Source organism: Ambystoma mexicanum, chromosome 1q (genome assembly GCF_040938575.1).
Source record: "Ambystoma mexicanum isolate Mex_15411 chromosome 1q, UKY_AmexF1_1, whole genome shotgun sequence".
NCBI classification, from domain to species: domain Eukaryota; kingdom Metazoa; phylum Chordata; class Amphibia; order Caudata; family Ambystomatidae; genus Ambystoma; species Ambystoma mexicanum.
This window is the reverse complement of record NC_090922.1, coordinates 1,121,344,732-1,121,362,788: the sequence shown is the minus strand read 5'-3', so window position 1 is coordinate 1,121,362,788 and position 18,057 is coordinate 1,121,344,732. Positions and strand designations below refer to the sequence as shown.

At 46.2% G+C, this 18,057-nt stretch overlaps 1 protein-coding gene across 1 annotated transcript in view; it reads right to left on the bottom strand.

The window, feature by feature from the left end:
- Positions 1 to 18,057, bottom strand: part of LOC138542778 (serine-rich adhesin for platelets-like) — a 385,335-nt gene that overhangs the window by 135,663 nt on the left and 231,615 nt on the right. Inside the window, exons 36-39 of the mRNA XM_069641863.1 lie at positions 15,177 to 15,437; positions 11,803 to 12,063; positions 5,222 to 5,479; positions 2,803 to 3,063 (exon numbers count right to left, since the gene is read on the bottom strand). Of these exons, the coding sequence (XP_069497964.1) occupies positions 2,803 to 3,063; positions 5,222 to 5,479; positions 11,803 to 12,063; positions 15,177 to 15,437 (1,041 nt within the window). The remainder of the gene's footprint in view (positions 1 to 2,802; positions 3,064 to 5,221; positions 5,480 to 11,802; positions 12,064 to 15,176; positions 15,438 to 18,057) is intronic.

The following is an 18,057-nucleotide window of genomic DNA, read 5'->3' as shown; positions in this document are numbered from 1 at the left end:
GGCCAAATGCAATGTTTCCGTCTGTGTTCAAATAATCACACAAAATTCCAGGACATTTTTTCAAGGAAATTGACAGAATCATGCAAAAGTTCATTTGGGACGGAAAACCGCCAAGACTTGCAATGTGGAAAATGCAGCTCCCTGTTTGTTAAGCAAGGAGGAATGAACCTACCGAACTTTGCAGATTACCATCTGTCATTTTCAACTCGTCATCTATGTAAGATCATTGGAGCAGGTGAGGAACAGGCACAAGATTTAATTTGGGAATGCAGTGCTTTGTTGCAGTTGGACCCAGAAGCTCAACTGATGACCAGAAAAAAAAACCTCTAAAGGTATCAATCTGCTGACTGAATTTTTACAAGACTGTTGGCGTGATATTTCTAAACGCATGGGTACAGAGCCTTACGTTTTCCCTATTGCCTCTCTCTGGCTTACCCCGGTCTTGAAATCACAAGGAATAGTCCTATTTTGGCCAGCGTGGTTCTTAGCGGGCATAAAATACTTTAAAGATTTGCTTGATGGAGACAAATGGTTATCTTATTCACAATTAAGTCATTTGTTTGAGATGTCTGATTGCACATATGTGGAATACAGGAGGCTAAAGAGCATTATTAGTGCAGTTTTGGATGTGTGTCGATTGGGGGCTCAGAATGTTGCTTCATCGCCTTTACTGATCTGCAAAACTGCATCTCATCCTGCTGCTACTATGTTTGGAGTCTTAAAGGCTTGCCGTAAAGGAGACCCAATGTTGCCAATCATCTGGACAGAAGAACTAGGGGAGGACATTGATTTGTTGGCAACAATGCTGTGGAAATACATGCTTAATGAGTATGGACTCGGGCCTCAGAGCTTCACAGACAAAGCTCCTTTTTAGGTCCTACTGGACGCCGTTAGGTTGTTCAGAAGACAACTTTTGGAGAACGACCTTTGTTGGAAGTGTAAAACTGCGAGGGGTACCCTCGGCCATTTGAATTGGTTCTGTCCGAAAACTAAGATGTTCTAGAAGGGTGTTTGTGAGAGGTTGTGCTTGGTTCTTTGGTGTACAGTCCCTAGGAAGGCCTCTTTACTGGTTTTGGGAGAGGTGTCTCTGATGGAGGAAATTCCATTCAGCAAAAGCATTTGGCTTCTCCACGCTAGCATGATTGCTAAGAAAATGGTATTAAGATCTTGGAAATCGAGTGGATCATTTTGTATAAATGACTGGGATGAGGAACTGCTCCCCATTTGTACTTATGAGAAAGTTATTCATAATCAAGCGGGAGACATTGATAAGTTCCTTGATGTATATGGGTAATATATTGGTTAGGTTTGTATAATTTTGTTTCCTGGAGATTTCATTGACATCGTTTTGAGGTTTATTATGCCTTTTTATTGTATACATGCTGTGGATTTTCCATCTTCGTTACTGTATAAGGCTTTCCATAATTCATGCGTCTGGTTATTGAAATTGTTTGAGTTTGCTATTTTCTGCTTTTCGCTGAATTTCTTTTTTCCTCTTCTACTTTTTTTTGTTTTTTTCCTCTCTTTCCTTTGAATTCACTTTTTGGATTTTATTAGCTAATTTATTATTACTATCCAATTGTATGACATGATTCTGTTATATTTTGCTACTGGTCTTCTGACTGGTTGTTATATTTTACCTGGAATATTGCATAATTAAACGTTAATTTGCACAACATGTGCAAAGAGCTTGGCAACTGAACATTTAAACAGCTTGAAAACGGCCCCTTTAACGATGGCTGCCACTTTCACAAGTGTCTTCACAGCACAAAGGAGAGGTGTAAGGATGTACAGAGACAAGAAGGACGCATACTTCCGTGATGCACATAGAAAAGTGAGGGCTGGAAGGTGCTGAAGTGACCGAGGAGGACAGCAGGGGAGCCGCTGGGGCCAGGCACGCGAGGTAAGTGGTGGGCCACAGAGGCTGTACATGGCAGTCTTCTGGAGTGGACAGGGAAAAGGATAGGATGACCTGACATCCCAGTTTTCCTGGGACAGTTCTGGGAAATCACCCTCTGTCCTGAAATCCCAGGAGTTTTTTTGTTTTATAAAACCCATCCTGGCATTAGAAGGGTGGGTGGTTATGGTCCCGGTTTTTGCCAGGACCCGATGTCGAAATCCCAAAATCGGGCCTGGTGCGACTCTTTCTGTGCGTGAATGGGGCGTGAATGCTTTTCACCTCCCCATTTCCTCCCCCTTCCCCTCACCGGCTGCTCTCATCCAATGAGAGGAGTGTGCCTGTGAGCACACCCCCCCCTCTCAACAGGCCAGCGACATAGAAGTAGAACTGCAGTTTTATTTGTGTTTACTTCAGTCCCAGTTCTATGTCCATGGCCTGGCCTGTTTTTTTATTTGTGTTTACTTTAGTCCTACTTCTATGTCCATGGTCTGTCCCTTTTTTTTACTTTTTTTAATCTGGTCACCATAGAAAAGGGAGACATCAAGATCCTTGAAAATGTGGGCAACGAAAGCAAATGGTGCCTGGGTTATAAGGATCCTGGTTGGTTCTCCAGCTGCCAACGTTCCACACAAGGTGCGAAAGTGATACGTTGAAAAAACATAGCGTGCATTTGTGTATACAGTTTTATGATTCTTTTCCCATCTGGTCCCTTAGTCGCCATTTTGGTCCTAGAATGAAAAATTAACACCCTACACCTGATTGCAGAATTGACGTTTGGAACACTACACTTGCAACAGGAGAGTAGTAACAGAGATCCAGAAGCAGAATTCTCACATAAAATGATTTTTCCATTTTCTCACTGTATTTTATAGAGGAATTTCTTAATGTGTGGCCTGCTTTACCTGTCATAATTTCATTAAATCCGTCCGATGCAGCAGAGCAGTTCTGGTTTGCAGCAGAGACATGAATAGTATAGTTCTGACCACAGCGCAGACCGCTGACGTCACAGGTAGTGTTAGCAGAGGTGCAGGTTGTCGAGTTTCCATTTGATGCCACTACGCTTGCTGTGTACTGGATGGCACCAGGTGTTGACGCCCAAAACAAGGAAGCGGAGTCACTGTTACACTCGTAGATGCCGTCAAAACTTTGTGGAGTGCAAGGCACTGGAAAGCGTGGAAAAAGAACATTGTTACAGTTACACTGGCTAACATCATTTGCGGTGCAAGTGTGGAGTGTGTGTTCAAGTGTCTGATGTGAGGGGGGTGCCTAATGGACAAGGTATACACTTTGAGTGTCCCTCATTCAACCTTCCAGCCTCATACCGTGCATTAACGCATTAATATTACACAGCAGCAGCCCAGCACCCACTTGCTTATATTATACTGATCATTTTACATGATATTCAGTGTACCATTTAAGCCATTCTACCTGACCTTGCAGACTTCCCCTTCTGGTCATGGTCTGTGGACTATGTTAAAGGTTCTTTAACGAGGTCCAACCGGCCCGTAATATGCTCAAAAGTCGAAAAGGTCGGGTACTGTAGCCAATGTTTGGGGTGCAAAAGATGTACATTGTAAAATGGCACGGCTACAGATTCCAAAATGTCACTCATGTAAAAGAAAATACAAAAGAATGGGCGCATTAGAAATGGCAAAAGGAAAATCCAGAGGCTTCTATCTATTACCATGGACGGCCTCAGTGAGGAAGAGTGGCGACAGGCCCAGCCTTAGGGGAGGGTGAGCCAGGCGACCGCCCCGGGTGCCACGCCCCCCAGGGCGCCATTAGCCCCCGCCACGCAAGCTCGGGGGAGTCTTTCAAGGGCTCCCCTGAGCTGGCGTGGTGGGAGAAGGCGCGCTGTTGCTGTTGGATGCAGCGCCGGGCAAATTTGGTAACAGTGGGGTGATCAGCACCCTGTTGTTATTGGGTACGCCCATCCGCCGTGGGCGCTTTTGATAGCAAAAGGTGCCATTACCACGCCAGCTCAGGGGAGTATTTCAAGGGCTCCCCCGAGCTGGCGTGTTGGCAGAAGGTATGGCAGGCGCCTCATTGTTGTTGAATGCGCCTGCGGCGGCGCGCATTTAACAACAATAGGGTGCTACTGTTCTGTTTACCTCCTCGCCGGAGCAAGGAGGTAAACAGAAAGTGGCACATCCTGCCCCCGCCCCCTTCTGCCCCGTGTTGACCAGGGGCTCGGGGGGCAGAAGGGGTGCCAATTCGCCCAGGACGCTGCTGCCCCTAAGGCCGGCCCTGAGTGGCGAGGGTGACTATGGGTGTAGTTTATGAAGGCGGAGAGGCCCAGACTGGGGCACCATGGAGGCAGAGGAGATGAGTGGGGGGTTCTCTGACCTAATCTAACATCTCAGAATGCAGGTCCTTAACAGAACATAATGACCGCATCCTGAGCTCTCTCATTGGCCTAGTGATGGTATTTAGAGAAAGTGGACATGGAAGTAGAATTAATACCAGGGTGGCAATATGAGTCACATGTGCACTGCATAAAAGAAGATGCGGCTGGTAGTTCAGGAATGCCTGAGGAAGATATTTTGGTGCCCTCCCCTCATGTAACTGGGTCCCAACTAAGGCCAATATGGCATAGCTGCATCCACTCGACTGGTGGGGCTGTAGGCGGTGTCCCTAGAATTGCCTTATTGTAGCACTGGCCATGGAGAGAGCGTATGTCCTCCTGAAGACACAGGTGTCGCCCAGTGAGATTGCTGAAGGCTATCAGACCTGCTTCACAATTAGCTCATTCTCATGCAAAGAAAGGTTTCGCAGGCCATTGATGAGGCCTGCTCATGTGCTCAAAGTCGCGGCCCAGAAAAAGGACCAGTTCTGCCTTAGAAGAAGCGCCAAGAAACACATCGGGAGCAGCACAGTGCCCATGTGGGGAAGACTCTTACCAGGGTCCGTCAGGGAAGCGGGCCGGGCGCAAATCACCCATAAAGATATGGTCATACGGGCATAAGGGATGGTTGGGTGAATTCTCTGTGTAGACGAGGGTTAGTGAGCGACCGGGGTGTGTGTGTGCCCGGGCGGGCCAAGATGTTGGATCAGGGAGGGATCCACATGGGAAAAGTCGTCAAAGGAGTGGGCATTATCGCACAACCAAAGCATCCAGCCTTGGCATATCAGCGGCAAAGTCATTCATTGGATCCTTGCATAAGGCAGCATTGCAAACATAGAATTCGGGCAAGCACCTGCTTAAATAGCCATAGAAGGAACAGATCTAGACAAGAAAGTATAACCTTAGAACCGAACCAAGCAGTCTCCAAGAGTTACGCATGTTGGGCATCGAAGACCCTAGAAGCGTTACATTCTTACCTGTGTGGAACTCAATGATGGAGCTGAGCGAGCTGTCGCAGGTGTGGCTTGATGCACGGACTGTTGCTTGGAAGGATTCTCCGCAGGGCAGGTCTGAGAGGTGGCAGGATGTGATGGCTGATCTACAGGAAGTCAGGTTTCCGTTGCTCTGTGTGGCGGTCACTGTGTAGGATATGGCCCCATCACTGGCGTCCCAGTAGATGACCACGTCACTGCCACAGGAATCTATGGATCCCACATAATCTGGTGCACACGGAGCTGAAATGGCAAAGGACAAGGAAATTACATTTGAGCTCTTGTGAACAGACCTATACTATCAGATCGCTTAACGTTCTGGACATCTCTGTGAAGCTTTTCACTTAGTTCTCGGGTGTACTCACCTTGATATTGTATAGCCTCTATCCAGTGGCACGGCCTGTCCCTCTTCCTTCAGACTCCAGAGGAGGCCTGCACCCTCTGTACTGAGAATAGAGCATTTTGTGCACAGGCACGATTCTACCCGGGGGCAGGCTATGTCTACGTCATGCACAGAGAACCTTCCATACCCTAGGTCTCGCGCCGCTGGGCCTGATCCGGAGCTTCTTGCAGAGATCTGTGGGCCTGTTCAATCCTTTTGGGTTCTACCATTGGGGGCGAGGGTATTTCCCAGATCAGTTTTAAACAATGCTAGGAAGGTCATCTGCTGTTCCCTGACCCGGATCCCCATAACCTGTGCCTCCACTGCCTTAGCCACCAGCATCATTGGGCTACTTCGGCCCTTTGCAACTCACTTTGGGTTCTGGCTCTCAAGAACATGCTTCACGGTTACATGGAGGCCTTCAAGACAACAGCCTTTGCGTCCTTCGAGGACCTTGTGGCGAGGAAGGAAAAGTCCATGGAGCTGATAGAGCACTTTCCTACAATGAGGAAGCAGACCTCTGCCACAGTGTCAAAAATCCGAGGCACAAAAACATATTAGATGACTCCATTGCCGTACAGCGGTGACACTGTCTTAAGCAGGTGCCGCCCTAGCCGGCTTTAGCAACTGCAAGTGGAAGAGGCTTGCGGTAGTCTTCACATGGGCATTGGGAGTTGTGATTAATATACATTTCTGCTGCCTTTACAGGGTATGTAGATGCGTGCGGGTTACCTTGACAATGCAACGTCATCATCATCAATGGCAATGCAGAGACACGCATTGGTTAATATAATACCTCTTCCAGGACGTTTCCTACTAGTTCTTTGATTACCCTCCAAAAGGAAGAGATTATTGGGGTACGAGTGGATGAGCAGCTGGGAATGAGTAAAGCAGGAGCCATTGTTACCAGGTCAAAGGAAGTAACTTGTAAACCCCAAGCCTAGAAATTCCCGGCTTAGAGCAAGTTGAATGACCGATCAGGATAATTCCTTGAGCTGTGACTCGAGGAAACATGGCAAGAGGCACTTAGGATCGGAGCCTCTCCCTCATACAAAACAAAGACCGGTCCTTTACAGAATGCTGTATCTCGCCCACTGAGGCAGCGAGCTCATACAGAACCGCGATATACGTTTTCCGGTTAGTGTAATTGCTGTAACCATTTGGTTTGAAAATTCGGTACTTCAGAATGCCATATGCAACCCAGTGTGATTTGATGGAATTCTTTTAACTGCAGGAGTATGTGTGATTTTGTTCCATTGAAAGATGACATTTTGGGATTTGATCTGGTATATTCTGGTGTCACGAGTGCCGTTTGATAGAGACCAACCCTCCTTTTCTGAGTGCAGACATATTAGGAGGTTTACCTATCAACATGAACATCCTTTGGGGCAATCTGAGAATTTCAGATAAGCATTGTAAGATGGTTACATTGCAGCAAGTTAATATGTTGTTACAATTGGACGAGTGGCTGATCCCAATATATCTGGAAAAAGCATATTTGCTTATTCCTGGCTGCCCCCCACACAGATCTTCCCTGGGGTTTCAAGCTGGGGATTTCGATTTCCAGGGCTACTGTCTGGCCCATATAGCCTGTCCTCTGCAAGAGCACAGTGTGGCCCCCAAGAGGGTCTTTTACCACTTTGCAGGAAGGGCTTCCAAATCAGATATATGGAGGACCCTGGGTCATGTCAGCCTGTGCCTGGTGGTCCTGAGATGATTAAAACTACAACTGGTGTCCAACTGGAACCAATCGAATGGTCTTCTATCCCAGCTGGATCCTGTCACCTGCTGGTCATTTTTTGTTTGTCTCCCCTGTGTTCAAGAGCTCTATAACTATGGACTTCTTGGAGCACGTTTGTGTGCTACCACAAATCACCTTCATTGTCATGACCTGATGTCTCATCAGTGTTCTCCATCTCAAGGCTTTTCTGACCTGTAGGCATCACTTCCATTTCCTTGGGTCACGAGGGTTTTGATCTACACGGACTATGCTACAGCAATGTTCTATGTCACTGGAGGAGGAGCTGCACGAAGCCAAGGCTGTGTAGAGGAGTTGGTATGCGGAGCGGCGTTCATGGCGGTACTGCAGCATTGGGCAAGAGGGACACTGCAGATGCCAGATCTTTGTGTGGGATTAAAAGAATAGAAAGAAAGCTCGAGGAGTGCCCTCCACCACCGCTAGGCTCTGCTTAAGGGTGTTGTGCCTGCCAGGTTTTGTGTATTGAGGAGCTGCCTCAAGAGCGCAGAAGAGGTGGGGTGTGATGGCGAGGGTGTGTACTGGATCCTACTGGTACTGCCTGTGAGCCACAGAGGGGACTGGGGGATATGCCGGAGTTGAAGATGAGCTGTGGCAGAGCAACGCCCAAAGGGGACCCCCGGGGTATGTATGGATGGAGTCTGGAGGGCAAATGTCAGAACCAGTCTGAAATTGCTGCTGGCAGGCATGACACGGTGGCTTTTCTATTTGCTGCTACTTGATTGGTCTATCAGGGGCCCAGTCTGAAGCTGAGGATAGAGGACTGGAGTGAAGATGTATTGCAGCGTCGCTGCTCCCCTGGTTTTAGTGCTGACTGCAGAGAACCTTTTGCACGGGACTAGGTTAAGATCACTGGGTGTTTGAGGTGGAGGGGAACTTTTTTCCTCCACTTTACCCATGGGTCCCCATTTTCCCCACATGTATTCTCCCATCTCCTCAGCCTGTCCCTGCCATTTACTCCCCAAAACACTTAACTGATCTTGTGAGAGGCATAGCAGGACAGTATACTTTTCTGGACTATCTTGCTCAGCCTGCAAGCTATCTAGTAATGTGGCTTTTTGGGAACCCTTTGATTGGGACTAAGACACAATGGGCCTCTTTACGCGGTTGGAGGTAAGGAATTACCAGCACCGGTAAGGGTTCCGATGCCAGTAATCCCTTACCTCCATATTCCGAGGTCCCTTAGCGGGTCCCTTCCTTACCGCCTGGTCTGACCAGGTGTTAAGGACGGGACCCGCTAAGGGACTTCAGAGCTAATAATGGTACTGCAAATTGCGGTACCGTTATTAGCTACTTCCCCATTCCCATTGAGCCCTATGGGGGCTAAAATGGGAATGGGGAATGGTTCTCAGAATGGGGACCTACCGGGTCCTCCAAGGTTGGAATGACCCGGTAAGTACCCATTCCGAGAACCCGGACCCGGAATGCGGTATGGGGGTAGCCATGGTGCTAATAGCGCCATGGCTACCTCCGACCGCGTAATGAGACCCAGTGACTGGGGTCTCCTATTCTTCTTTGGACTGGCTCTAGATGGCCATGTGAGCTTTCCTTGTGATGAAATTCCATGTTTATTAAGGTGCAGGACTGTGGACCCTCACGCAAGCGATGGCTGCCCCTGCCTTTTGGCTCACTTTTCCTGCTGGGCATACATTGGTTTTCTTGCTCCCTCTGGTAACTTGAATTTATTTGTCTCACCATTTCTGTTTTCTGCTTTTGTGTTTCTTTTATCATTGCACTGCCCCATTTTGCAATGTGTTTACATGTGCCTTCATGGCGAAATACAAGTCTTCTGTCTAATATACAATCAATAAATCAACAAGCAGGTGGGAACTCACTCCCCTACACTGTGTGCTCTGGCGATTGTGTTCTGGAAGTGGGTGACTGCTCATGATATGACCCTCTGCATGACACACCGAGTGGGGGTGGACAATGGCAGTGCTTGCTCCTTGAGCAGGCTAGGGTAGCCTTCACATGAATGGGACCTGGACAGGCAGGTTGTGAATGCAATCTTGAAGAGTTGGCCTCTTACATGCGTCAGCCCCCCTTGCCACTTTTTTTTTTGTTTTTTTTTTTGCTTTTATCATTTTTATGATTTTGCAAAATTGTTGTAAAATTGTTGTTACGTTTCTTTCTTTCCACTTAATTTCCCTTTTTTTTCGTTTGTTTATTTATTTCTTGTTAGTCCGTCCGTTTTTTTTGGTATTATTATCCCCATGCTCTTGCTATTATCACTCAGATGCTAGCCATGACGTCTCAAGTGAGGTGTGTCCTCGTCATATCCTGAGGTGGCCTTGCATGAGTCCTCTAAGCCCCTGACATTTGTTTCGGACACTTCTGGGCTTCTAGTTTTTCTGTCGCATGCCATTCGGCTTGGAATCAGCGGCAGCACTGTTTCAGAGAATCGTGCTTGACGTTGTTACTGTGCAATAGTGCGCTTCAATTGACTTACTTTTAAGGACGAACACAGTGTTTTTATAAGATTATCGATTTGATCCGCACTGATTAGAATAAGTATACACACGAGGTGCTCATTTGAGTAACAATTAGCCCAGAGGCAGGGCTTTATAGGCTGAAACACGTATTGGTTGCGTTACTGTTTGAATGTTTTAGTTACACTTGTTCAAAATATATTGAGGAATAATTAATTTCAATTTGTTGACCTTATTCAACCCGATTAGTGGCGGGAAGGCCCGCGGTATTATCAATCCCTTTATTTTGTTTGCTTAGAGCGCATTGAGGTCTGGATGAACCCGTACATATAAATCTGTTGATTGTGGCCAGGGGGCTAGCACCGCAGCTTACTCTAGGACCTTGCAGCTCATCTTAGGAGTTGTTTACAGAGCGAGCAGCTCGCACCCTGGCATAGCCCCAACTCGTGCAGTCCATATAAAGTGTAGTCGGGTCTTGGTTGGCAGAGTCAGCGAGACTCACAACTTGAAACCTTTTCCCATTGCCCCAAGCACAGCCTCAGCATTAGGCCCAAATGTTGCCCAGCCATGGAGGCCAGGGCATGCTCCAAGATTCACTGTGCCTGGGCCATGTTAAAGGTTTTTTTTATAGCAATTTAGTTGTATAGCGGCAAACTCCATTGCTTTCGGCTATGTGTGTCTGCCTAGTCTTTGCCCGTTCCCATGCCATGGCCCGCAGTACAATTTTGATAATGATACTCACGTTGAGACCAGAGTTGGTCTGGAGGTTGGAGCGTTTGCAGCAACACATAGGCTCCCCAACTACCATAGCAGTCCCCAACTGTGAGCAGCTATGGCATGGCCAATGGGAAGATGTTAGACAGCCTACTGATTCAATAGTCATGATTAGAATTCATAGGGCCTGATGCACGGTTCAAAGTGACTTTGCATTGCTGAAAAATGACTTTGCACTGCCGACACAAACCATGATTCGTGGAACCGTGCAACCTGTATTTTTGCAGTGCAAAGTCAGTAAAAAGTCATTTTTGCAGTACAAAATGACTTTGCACTGCAAAGAGTCACTTTGCCCTGCAAATGGTCACTTTGCACAGTTCCATGAATCAGGGCTTGTGTCGGCAGTGCAAAGTCACTTTTCAGCCGTGCAAAGTCACTTTGAACCGTTCAAAAAATTCCATGAATTGGGCCCATAGTATGTAAAGGGCCTGATTCACAGATTGCGCAATTCCATAGGAAAATGCGCTGTGAATCAGGTCCTTAATGCGCATTGTGTGCGCCCCTCTTATCCAGATACATATTGCACCAATCTCTTGTCTTGAGACTCGGCAAGTTTAGCGAACAATCCTCCCCACAAACTGAACAACAGAGATAACGCCGAATTACTTACTTTCCAGACGGTTGCTATGGCAACAAGGGAGCCTCGTGTAACTGCTGAGACATGCCTTAAGGGCTGCTATTGGCTATACTTGTCAGTAGCTACATAGCAGGGAACACTCAGTGGTCTTAATTGGGCCCTTTAGGAGACATAAGAAAAAGACTCCCACATCAGAGCTCTCGAGGACATTTTGACGTAAACGTGTGAGACCATATATAGATCAATGGGAACTGGACCCTAGTGATTGAAGGTAGGGAACTCGGGGATCGTGCAGGAGGGGGAGAATGCCTTCTGCACTTGCCCACCCACCACACAGAGAAGTGCCCTCTTTTACATAGTCACCACGAAAGAAAGAAGGAGAGAACACAAGACAAATGTATGTTACCTGTATTGTATGTTCCAGTACTGACAGGCCATTGCGTGGGGTTTCACTTAGGACACGGGTGTCCTTTGTGAGTTCCTTGTGTAAAACCTTGCAAGGGCTTGTGTGTAGACCAGCCTAAGCACTCCTCATGCCATGGAACCAATATGATAACAGGAAGTAGACAGTGGGAGCACCTTCGTGAGGCCAGTAACTGGAAGCCCTCTCTGACATCAAATCAACACTGAAACTGCTCTGAAACGCACCTGTTTCAATCTCCACAGAGTTGCTGGCGTTGCTGGCACAGTCTCCTTGCAGCGCGGTGACTGTAACGGTGTACCTCCTCCCGCAGGTCAGCGTGCTAATGTCACAGCGGGTGTCCGTTGTGTTGCATGTGACAAGGCCGCCAGACAAGTCTCTGATAAGGGCTTGGTAGGAGGTGGCCCTGTCATTCCTATCCCAGGATACAGTGACATTATTTGATGTGCAGTCTACGTGGCCAAGAACATTCGTAGGTGCGCACGGGGCTGTAAATAAAAGGTCATAGGACATTTTAATACAGATATGTTTTAACACTGCCTGATACAACCACTTCTGTCCGATTAAACAAGACTGATTTAAAGGCCCAAGCTCTATAAAGTTATCACAACCTGCGTTGCTTTTTATGTATGTATAAATACATAGAAGCTGTCATTGCATAAATCCACATGGGCTGTCGCAGGGATTTGGCTACAGGTATGTTCATACTTCAGGTAGCCATGAAATACAGTGCCCTGAACAATCTGCTGGCTATACAAACTCATCTGTACAAGTTTAGTTTAGTTTATTATTTGTAGGGTGCACGGCACCTAACCCTGAGGTATCTGGGGATGTGCACTTAAGAAATTGTTACAAGTATATACATAGAGACACAGTTGAGCCCAGGTTTGTTGACATGGGTTGCAGGTTAACCAACGTACCAACCGCAAGAAAAAATAAAAACAGTTGACATGGGTTACAAGTTAGTCAACGCACCAACATCAAGAAAAAATAAAAATAGTTGACATGGGTTACAAGTTAGTCAACGTACCAACATCAAGAAAAAATAAAAACAGTTGACATGGGTTACAAGTTAGTCAATGTACGAGCATCAAAAGTACAGCAAGGCTGCAACTAGTTCAGCTGTACTAGTTCGTGTAGAGCATGTATTATCCAATGAGAACACTCTTTGAGCATTGCAAAGGATATAATACCATGGGAGTGGCTATTTTCATGCTGTGCTGCCGTCATGCAAGTACTATGCAGACGTCCCAACAAAGTAACTGCCCGGATCAAGCATCAGTAAGTTTAGAGCTTGATGTCAAGGATCACACTGGAGACTGATAGGCTCTGTGGCCAGAGACTGCCCATGTTAACCTGGTTTCCACCTTGTCCCAGGGGCCTTTAATGTCTGTCTCTCGGTCCTATTGAAATTCACCAGCTATTCAAACTATTTATTTATGGAACTGCGTGATCATCCCTTATGGTTCTTCACTGGGTTCATTAGCACAGTGCTGGCCTTTGCAGCATCCCACGCATTGTGTGCTTCAACATAATAGACTCCCTTCATTGAGGCTGAAAAGTCTCAGAGAAAGGCAACAATCAAAGTGAGGGTGGATTAGGGGGAGACACTGGCATCCACCTCTACCAATGACTATGAAAATGCTGCATCCCTGGAAACCTTGAAACATTGCGCGGTGGCTGCCAAGGCGCGCTCATACCTAGAGCACACCTGCTTCTTTTGATAGGGATAGAAGGATGCCCCTGAGAAGCGTATGTGTTGTCTTCATTCCCCGAGGGCTGTCTGTCTTGGGCTGATAAAGCTATGCATACAATATCTCTTCTGTACAATACAAAAACTATTTTCTGCAGCAATAAGCATGCTTTTTTTCTATTTTGCAAACCAACAATGCATTGATCAGTGAATCTGAACTGGAGGTCAACTTCCAGGGATTACTACTGGGTGGCGTTGTGACATGTGTGGCCTGTTAGTTGCAATGTCCACTGCTACTCTTTCTCAGTGTCTCAAACTCCAAATGTCAAAATGGAACTGAATTATTCCACCCTTCTGTATTTATCCGCTCCTGTCTCCTGTTCTTTACTGAAAGCAGAAGACTCTGGTATAACCTGCAGTTGACTGTTTCCAAAAAGTGTCTGCTGAATGCAGTTGCTCACTTATGGGTTTTTGTACTTCACCTGAATGTGTTTGAAGAAAGTTTCATTGGCCATTTCTCTCCCTCTTTAAGCACTGCACCACCCCCACTCCCCCTGAATGCACACCCACAGACAGCGCAGAGCAAACCTCACCTTTTCTCCTACTCATCACCCATATGTCCCTCCCTACTCACTTCCCCCTTTTTCCAAGCTTCTCATTATATGTGTACAGAGGCAAACTCCTACTTCTCTGGGGCTGCTACACAGTGCCTAGTGACATTGTAAACATATAGAAAGATACTTGCCAGATGACACGCAGACCTCACTTCTTCATCTGGCGTTCTGATTTAAAATGTAGTTATTTATGAAAAAAGATTTAAAAAGTGAGTTTCATTCCAGGTTGTAGTAGATACTGTCAAGCCATAATGCAACAGAGGATTACCAGGGAAAGGGGCCCTCATGTGGCGCACGACGTGCTCACGGATTCCCTGCATGGCCACACACATTTGTTTGATCAATGCTTAATTTTTATGTAGCACATTATTTGAGCATTTGGGGCTGCACATGGCATATGATGGCAAAAGCTGCACATGTGGATTTTCCTGTACCAGTTGTTGACTCTTTCAGGCACGTGATGGTATTATTTGAGAATTTGTGGCTACCCTGGTCATGCGTGCCACAACCTATTGGCATGGACATTGTATTTTGGTCCTGTAACCTCCTTATAGCATAAACATAGACACTTACTCACAACTTCTCAAATTATATCTTACGTTTAAAAATAAACTGAGTTTTTATTGTGAGACAAAGCTGAATGGGTCCCGATAAAAAGAGCCCGTTTTGAGTGTCTGTTGCTAAGAGAAACCCTTAGTGTAAGGCACGATGCCCTATGTGTCAAGTAGACTTAGAAGACATAGCCCACTTTTAATTTTTTTGTCCTGGATATGTTCAACTGAGGAAAGAGTTACTGGTCCCATTGTTCAAAGAAAATAGATTTGTACAATAACGCCCAGCTCTGTTTTCTATGTTGAATGCAGCAACTCCATTAATAGCCTGGGCTGTATCTTTGTACATAAGAAGAGCCTGGAAACGCCAAGAAAAGCAAGGGAAACAAGGGGATGAATTTGGTTTGGCCAAGGATCATAATGGGCTTTACATTTCTCCCCATATTGACTGCACAAGCATCAAACGATTGGAGTTTACGACTGATTCTGAGCAGTTCCATATTTTAAGAAATGTTTCTAACCACTATGCTGTCTTATTTTGTCACACGTTTAAATGAATTAGGATAAATGATGATATAACTGGACCGATTCATGCCCACCCTGAACTACCCTGTATTTAAAGCTATACATTATGTTTTTACAGTTGTATGTGATTGAATGTTGACTTTTTATGGATACTGTTATCCGAAATAAAGAATTTCACTACTACTGCAAAGCTGAATGGAACATGCTGTTTGAAGTACCTGTGTCTAAAAAGATGGACGCAGCCGAGGTAACCTGGCAATGCACACTGGTCGCTGTGACAGTCACAGTGTAGGTCTGGTCGCACTGTAGATTCCTCAGATTGCAGGTGGTGGACGTTGAGTTACATGATACTTGGTGCCCATTGATTGCAGTCGCAATCACACTGTAGGACATCACATCACCGACATGGCTCCACCAGACTGTGGCGCTATTGGTTGCACATGTCATCTCATGCATCAGGTTGGTGGGAGGGCAGGGAGCTGTTGAAACAGATCAGAAAGACTGGTCATAGAAAATACACAAGGTCACAAATCATATGTCGAAAATATGACATCTTCCACACAGACAGGGAGGACTACTTTGTAAAATGGTAAGCGTAACTTGAGCAGCTGTGAAGGTTGGAAATCAGATCTACTTACCAGTATGGAATATTATCAATTTTTTTTAATATAACATATTTGGGGCTCAGACTCCACCATGAAGATGTTCAATTATTACACACCTATCAGAATTCTCCAATCCAACTATCCAACCACATCCACGATACCACCGCAAATGCCAAGAAGAAGCCTCTTTTGCGGCCCTGGCACCCATCTTATGGAATGGCACGCTGATGAAACTCTGCACTGGAAGACTCATTTAAACTTCCATAAGTCACTTAAAACCTGGCTTTTGTCCAGTCCACCACAACTAACTACCATGGACACACACCCTCATGAGGCTGGATGCAATCGGACCAGTACAATGTACACTAACTATTATGAACTCAAGACCCCCGCTAACAACCCCAACATGACGCCAGCCACTATGGGGCGATGTGGATCGCTCTATGCATTGCTCCGTAACACTTCCACCTCCAAGGTCCACCAACCCCACTGCAGACCATTAGCTCTCCCAGAATCCTAGCACTGGAAAGACAGATCGCAAATTGGCACTGCCACAAACTGCCTAGACACATACTGGTGCATAAATAACCCAGGTTTCACACGAGCCCTCACTCTCATTCAACGAACCCTCCCTCTAATCCCTCTACCATCGCCTTTCTCCTGAAGAGCCATGCCCCAAGAAGCAATGGCATCGGTTGTGCTACACTAGACTACTTTACATTACACAATGTTTTATTTACTTTGGACGATACACATTTTTACGTTTACAACATGAGCATCCAAGGGTGTTTATTTTGAAAGTAATTCGTGTAAAGCAACAATGCGTCATTTTGTTGTTCTGAATTATGAAACAATGCCAATTTCATTAGCGATTGTCTGTTAATTCTAATACATGTTCTTTTAGTGGTTCATTGTTGGCATAGGTCTTGGCATTCGACCGAAGAAAGGTCCGGTCGGTCTTTGTTCAACAATTGTGATGTATTTTCTACCACTTCACATCGGCAGTGAAATAGTCTACTACGTGAGACCTAACGCGGCCAGCCTTGTGGGTGTACAGGAAAATGAAGCAAAGAGCACACTTGTTTGATGAGAGGATAACGTGGCTTTGACACATTCATGAACTATATAATTCTTTAAAAAGTATCAACGCCCCTGAACAGCAGAGCTTGCGCTACCTTTTCACACGCGCATTCTTATATTGAAAAAACTGAATCAATTCGAATTTGTGGGGGCAGATTCTTAAAAACCTAGTTCTCTTCACAAGGGGAAATTGAGGAAGCATACCCTAGAATAGGGCAACGTGGTGGCCTGACTTGTGTAAAGTCAAAAGTCGGAATACCTCGTATTGATGAAGATAAAAGCACCCGGTGGCCCTGCGATGTGTGCTCACCTACGACGCGGGTGCAGATCCGGAGACAGGGGCCACACTATGGAATGACCTCTCGCCGAAACTCAGGCAGATCACGAAAGGTTTAGGAAGGGGCAAAAAAAAATCACTTTTCTTGCATAACCAGCCTTAGTAAAAAGCTTCTCTAAAATAACCCAAAAGCTCTCCAGTGCCAGGAGGCCACCGTAGTGGTGCCAGTAGAGCTCTAAACTAAAATAGAGTATTATTGCTAAAAAGAAAACAATGCTATAACTCAATAGCTCCTTCCTTTGAGAATGTCAAGCAGTGACAATAGTTAAAGTGCTAAAAGCAAAGTATGCAGACGCTGTGAGCTTTCTGAACTCTTCTCGTCTCTTGGTGACGGCTCTTGGCGTGCTCACCGTTAGTCCTCTTGCTTTGTTGTTTTCTTCCAGGGTTTACTGTGTCCCTTTCACTTCCTCCTTCCATCTCCTGGGGTTCTGGCCCTTGGAAGCGCTGTGACCTGTCAACAATCAGCCTTTCGGAGGAGAAGCACTCATCTAGTTCTGGCGAGAAGGAGCTTTACTCCCCTTACTTTGGGGACAGGAGTCCCTTAGGGAGGTTCATGTAATGATCCCCCACCTTCTTAAGAGGCTGCCGTGTGGGTGGTCGTTGGATACTCTTTTTTCCTCCTCCGGGTCCAGCTTTTGGGTACTTGGTGAGGCACCTGTCCCCTTGTACTACCCACTGTTTTTCCCCACGGTCAGGCAGGGGGACTAAGTCCCATAGGGTTTAGCTTTGAAAAAGTCTCATGTGTTCTGACAACACCTGGATCCTATGCCATCTTCATGTGTAATCATAACATGGCTGAGCAACAGCATGGTGTCTTAGATGGGTTAAAACGTATATGTAAAAGTGCTTTAAGAGAGCTGGCTAGGCCTGACTGGCAGAAAGACCACACTGCTTCTATTTCTGTGCTTCAGTTGGAAACTCAATTGCCATTTTCAAGACTAGAGTTTTAGTGCTGAGCCAGTAGCCTGCAGAGGAGGCCCAGAATCTGGGAGTGGTGTTCAACAGGCAGTCCTTATTTCTTTCGAAGATCATGGCTTTTATAATAGCAGAGCATGTCCTTCCGATGGACGAGAACCT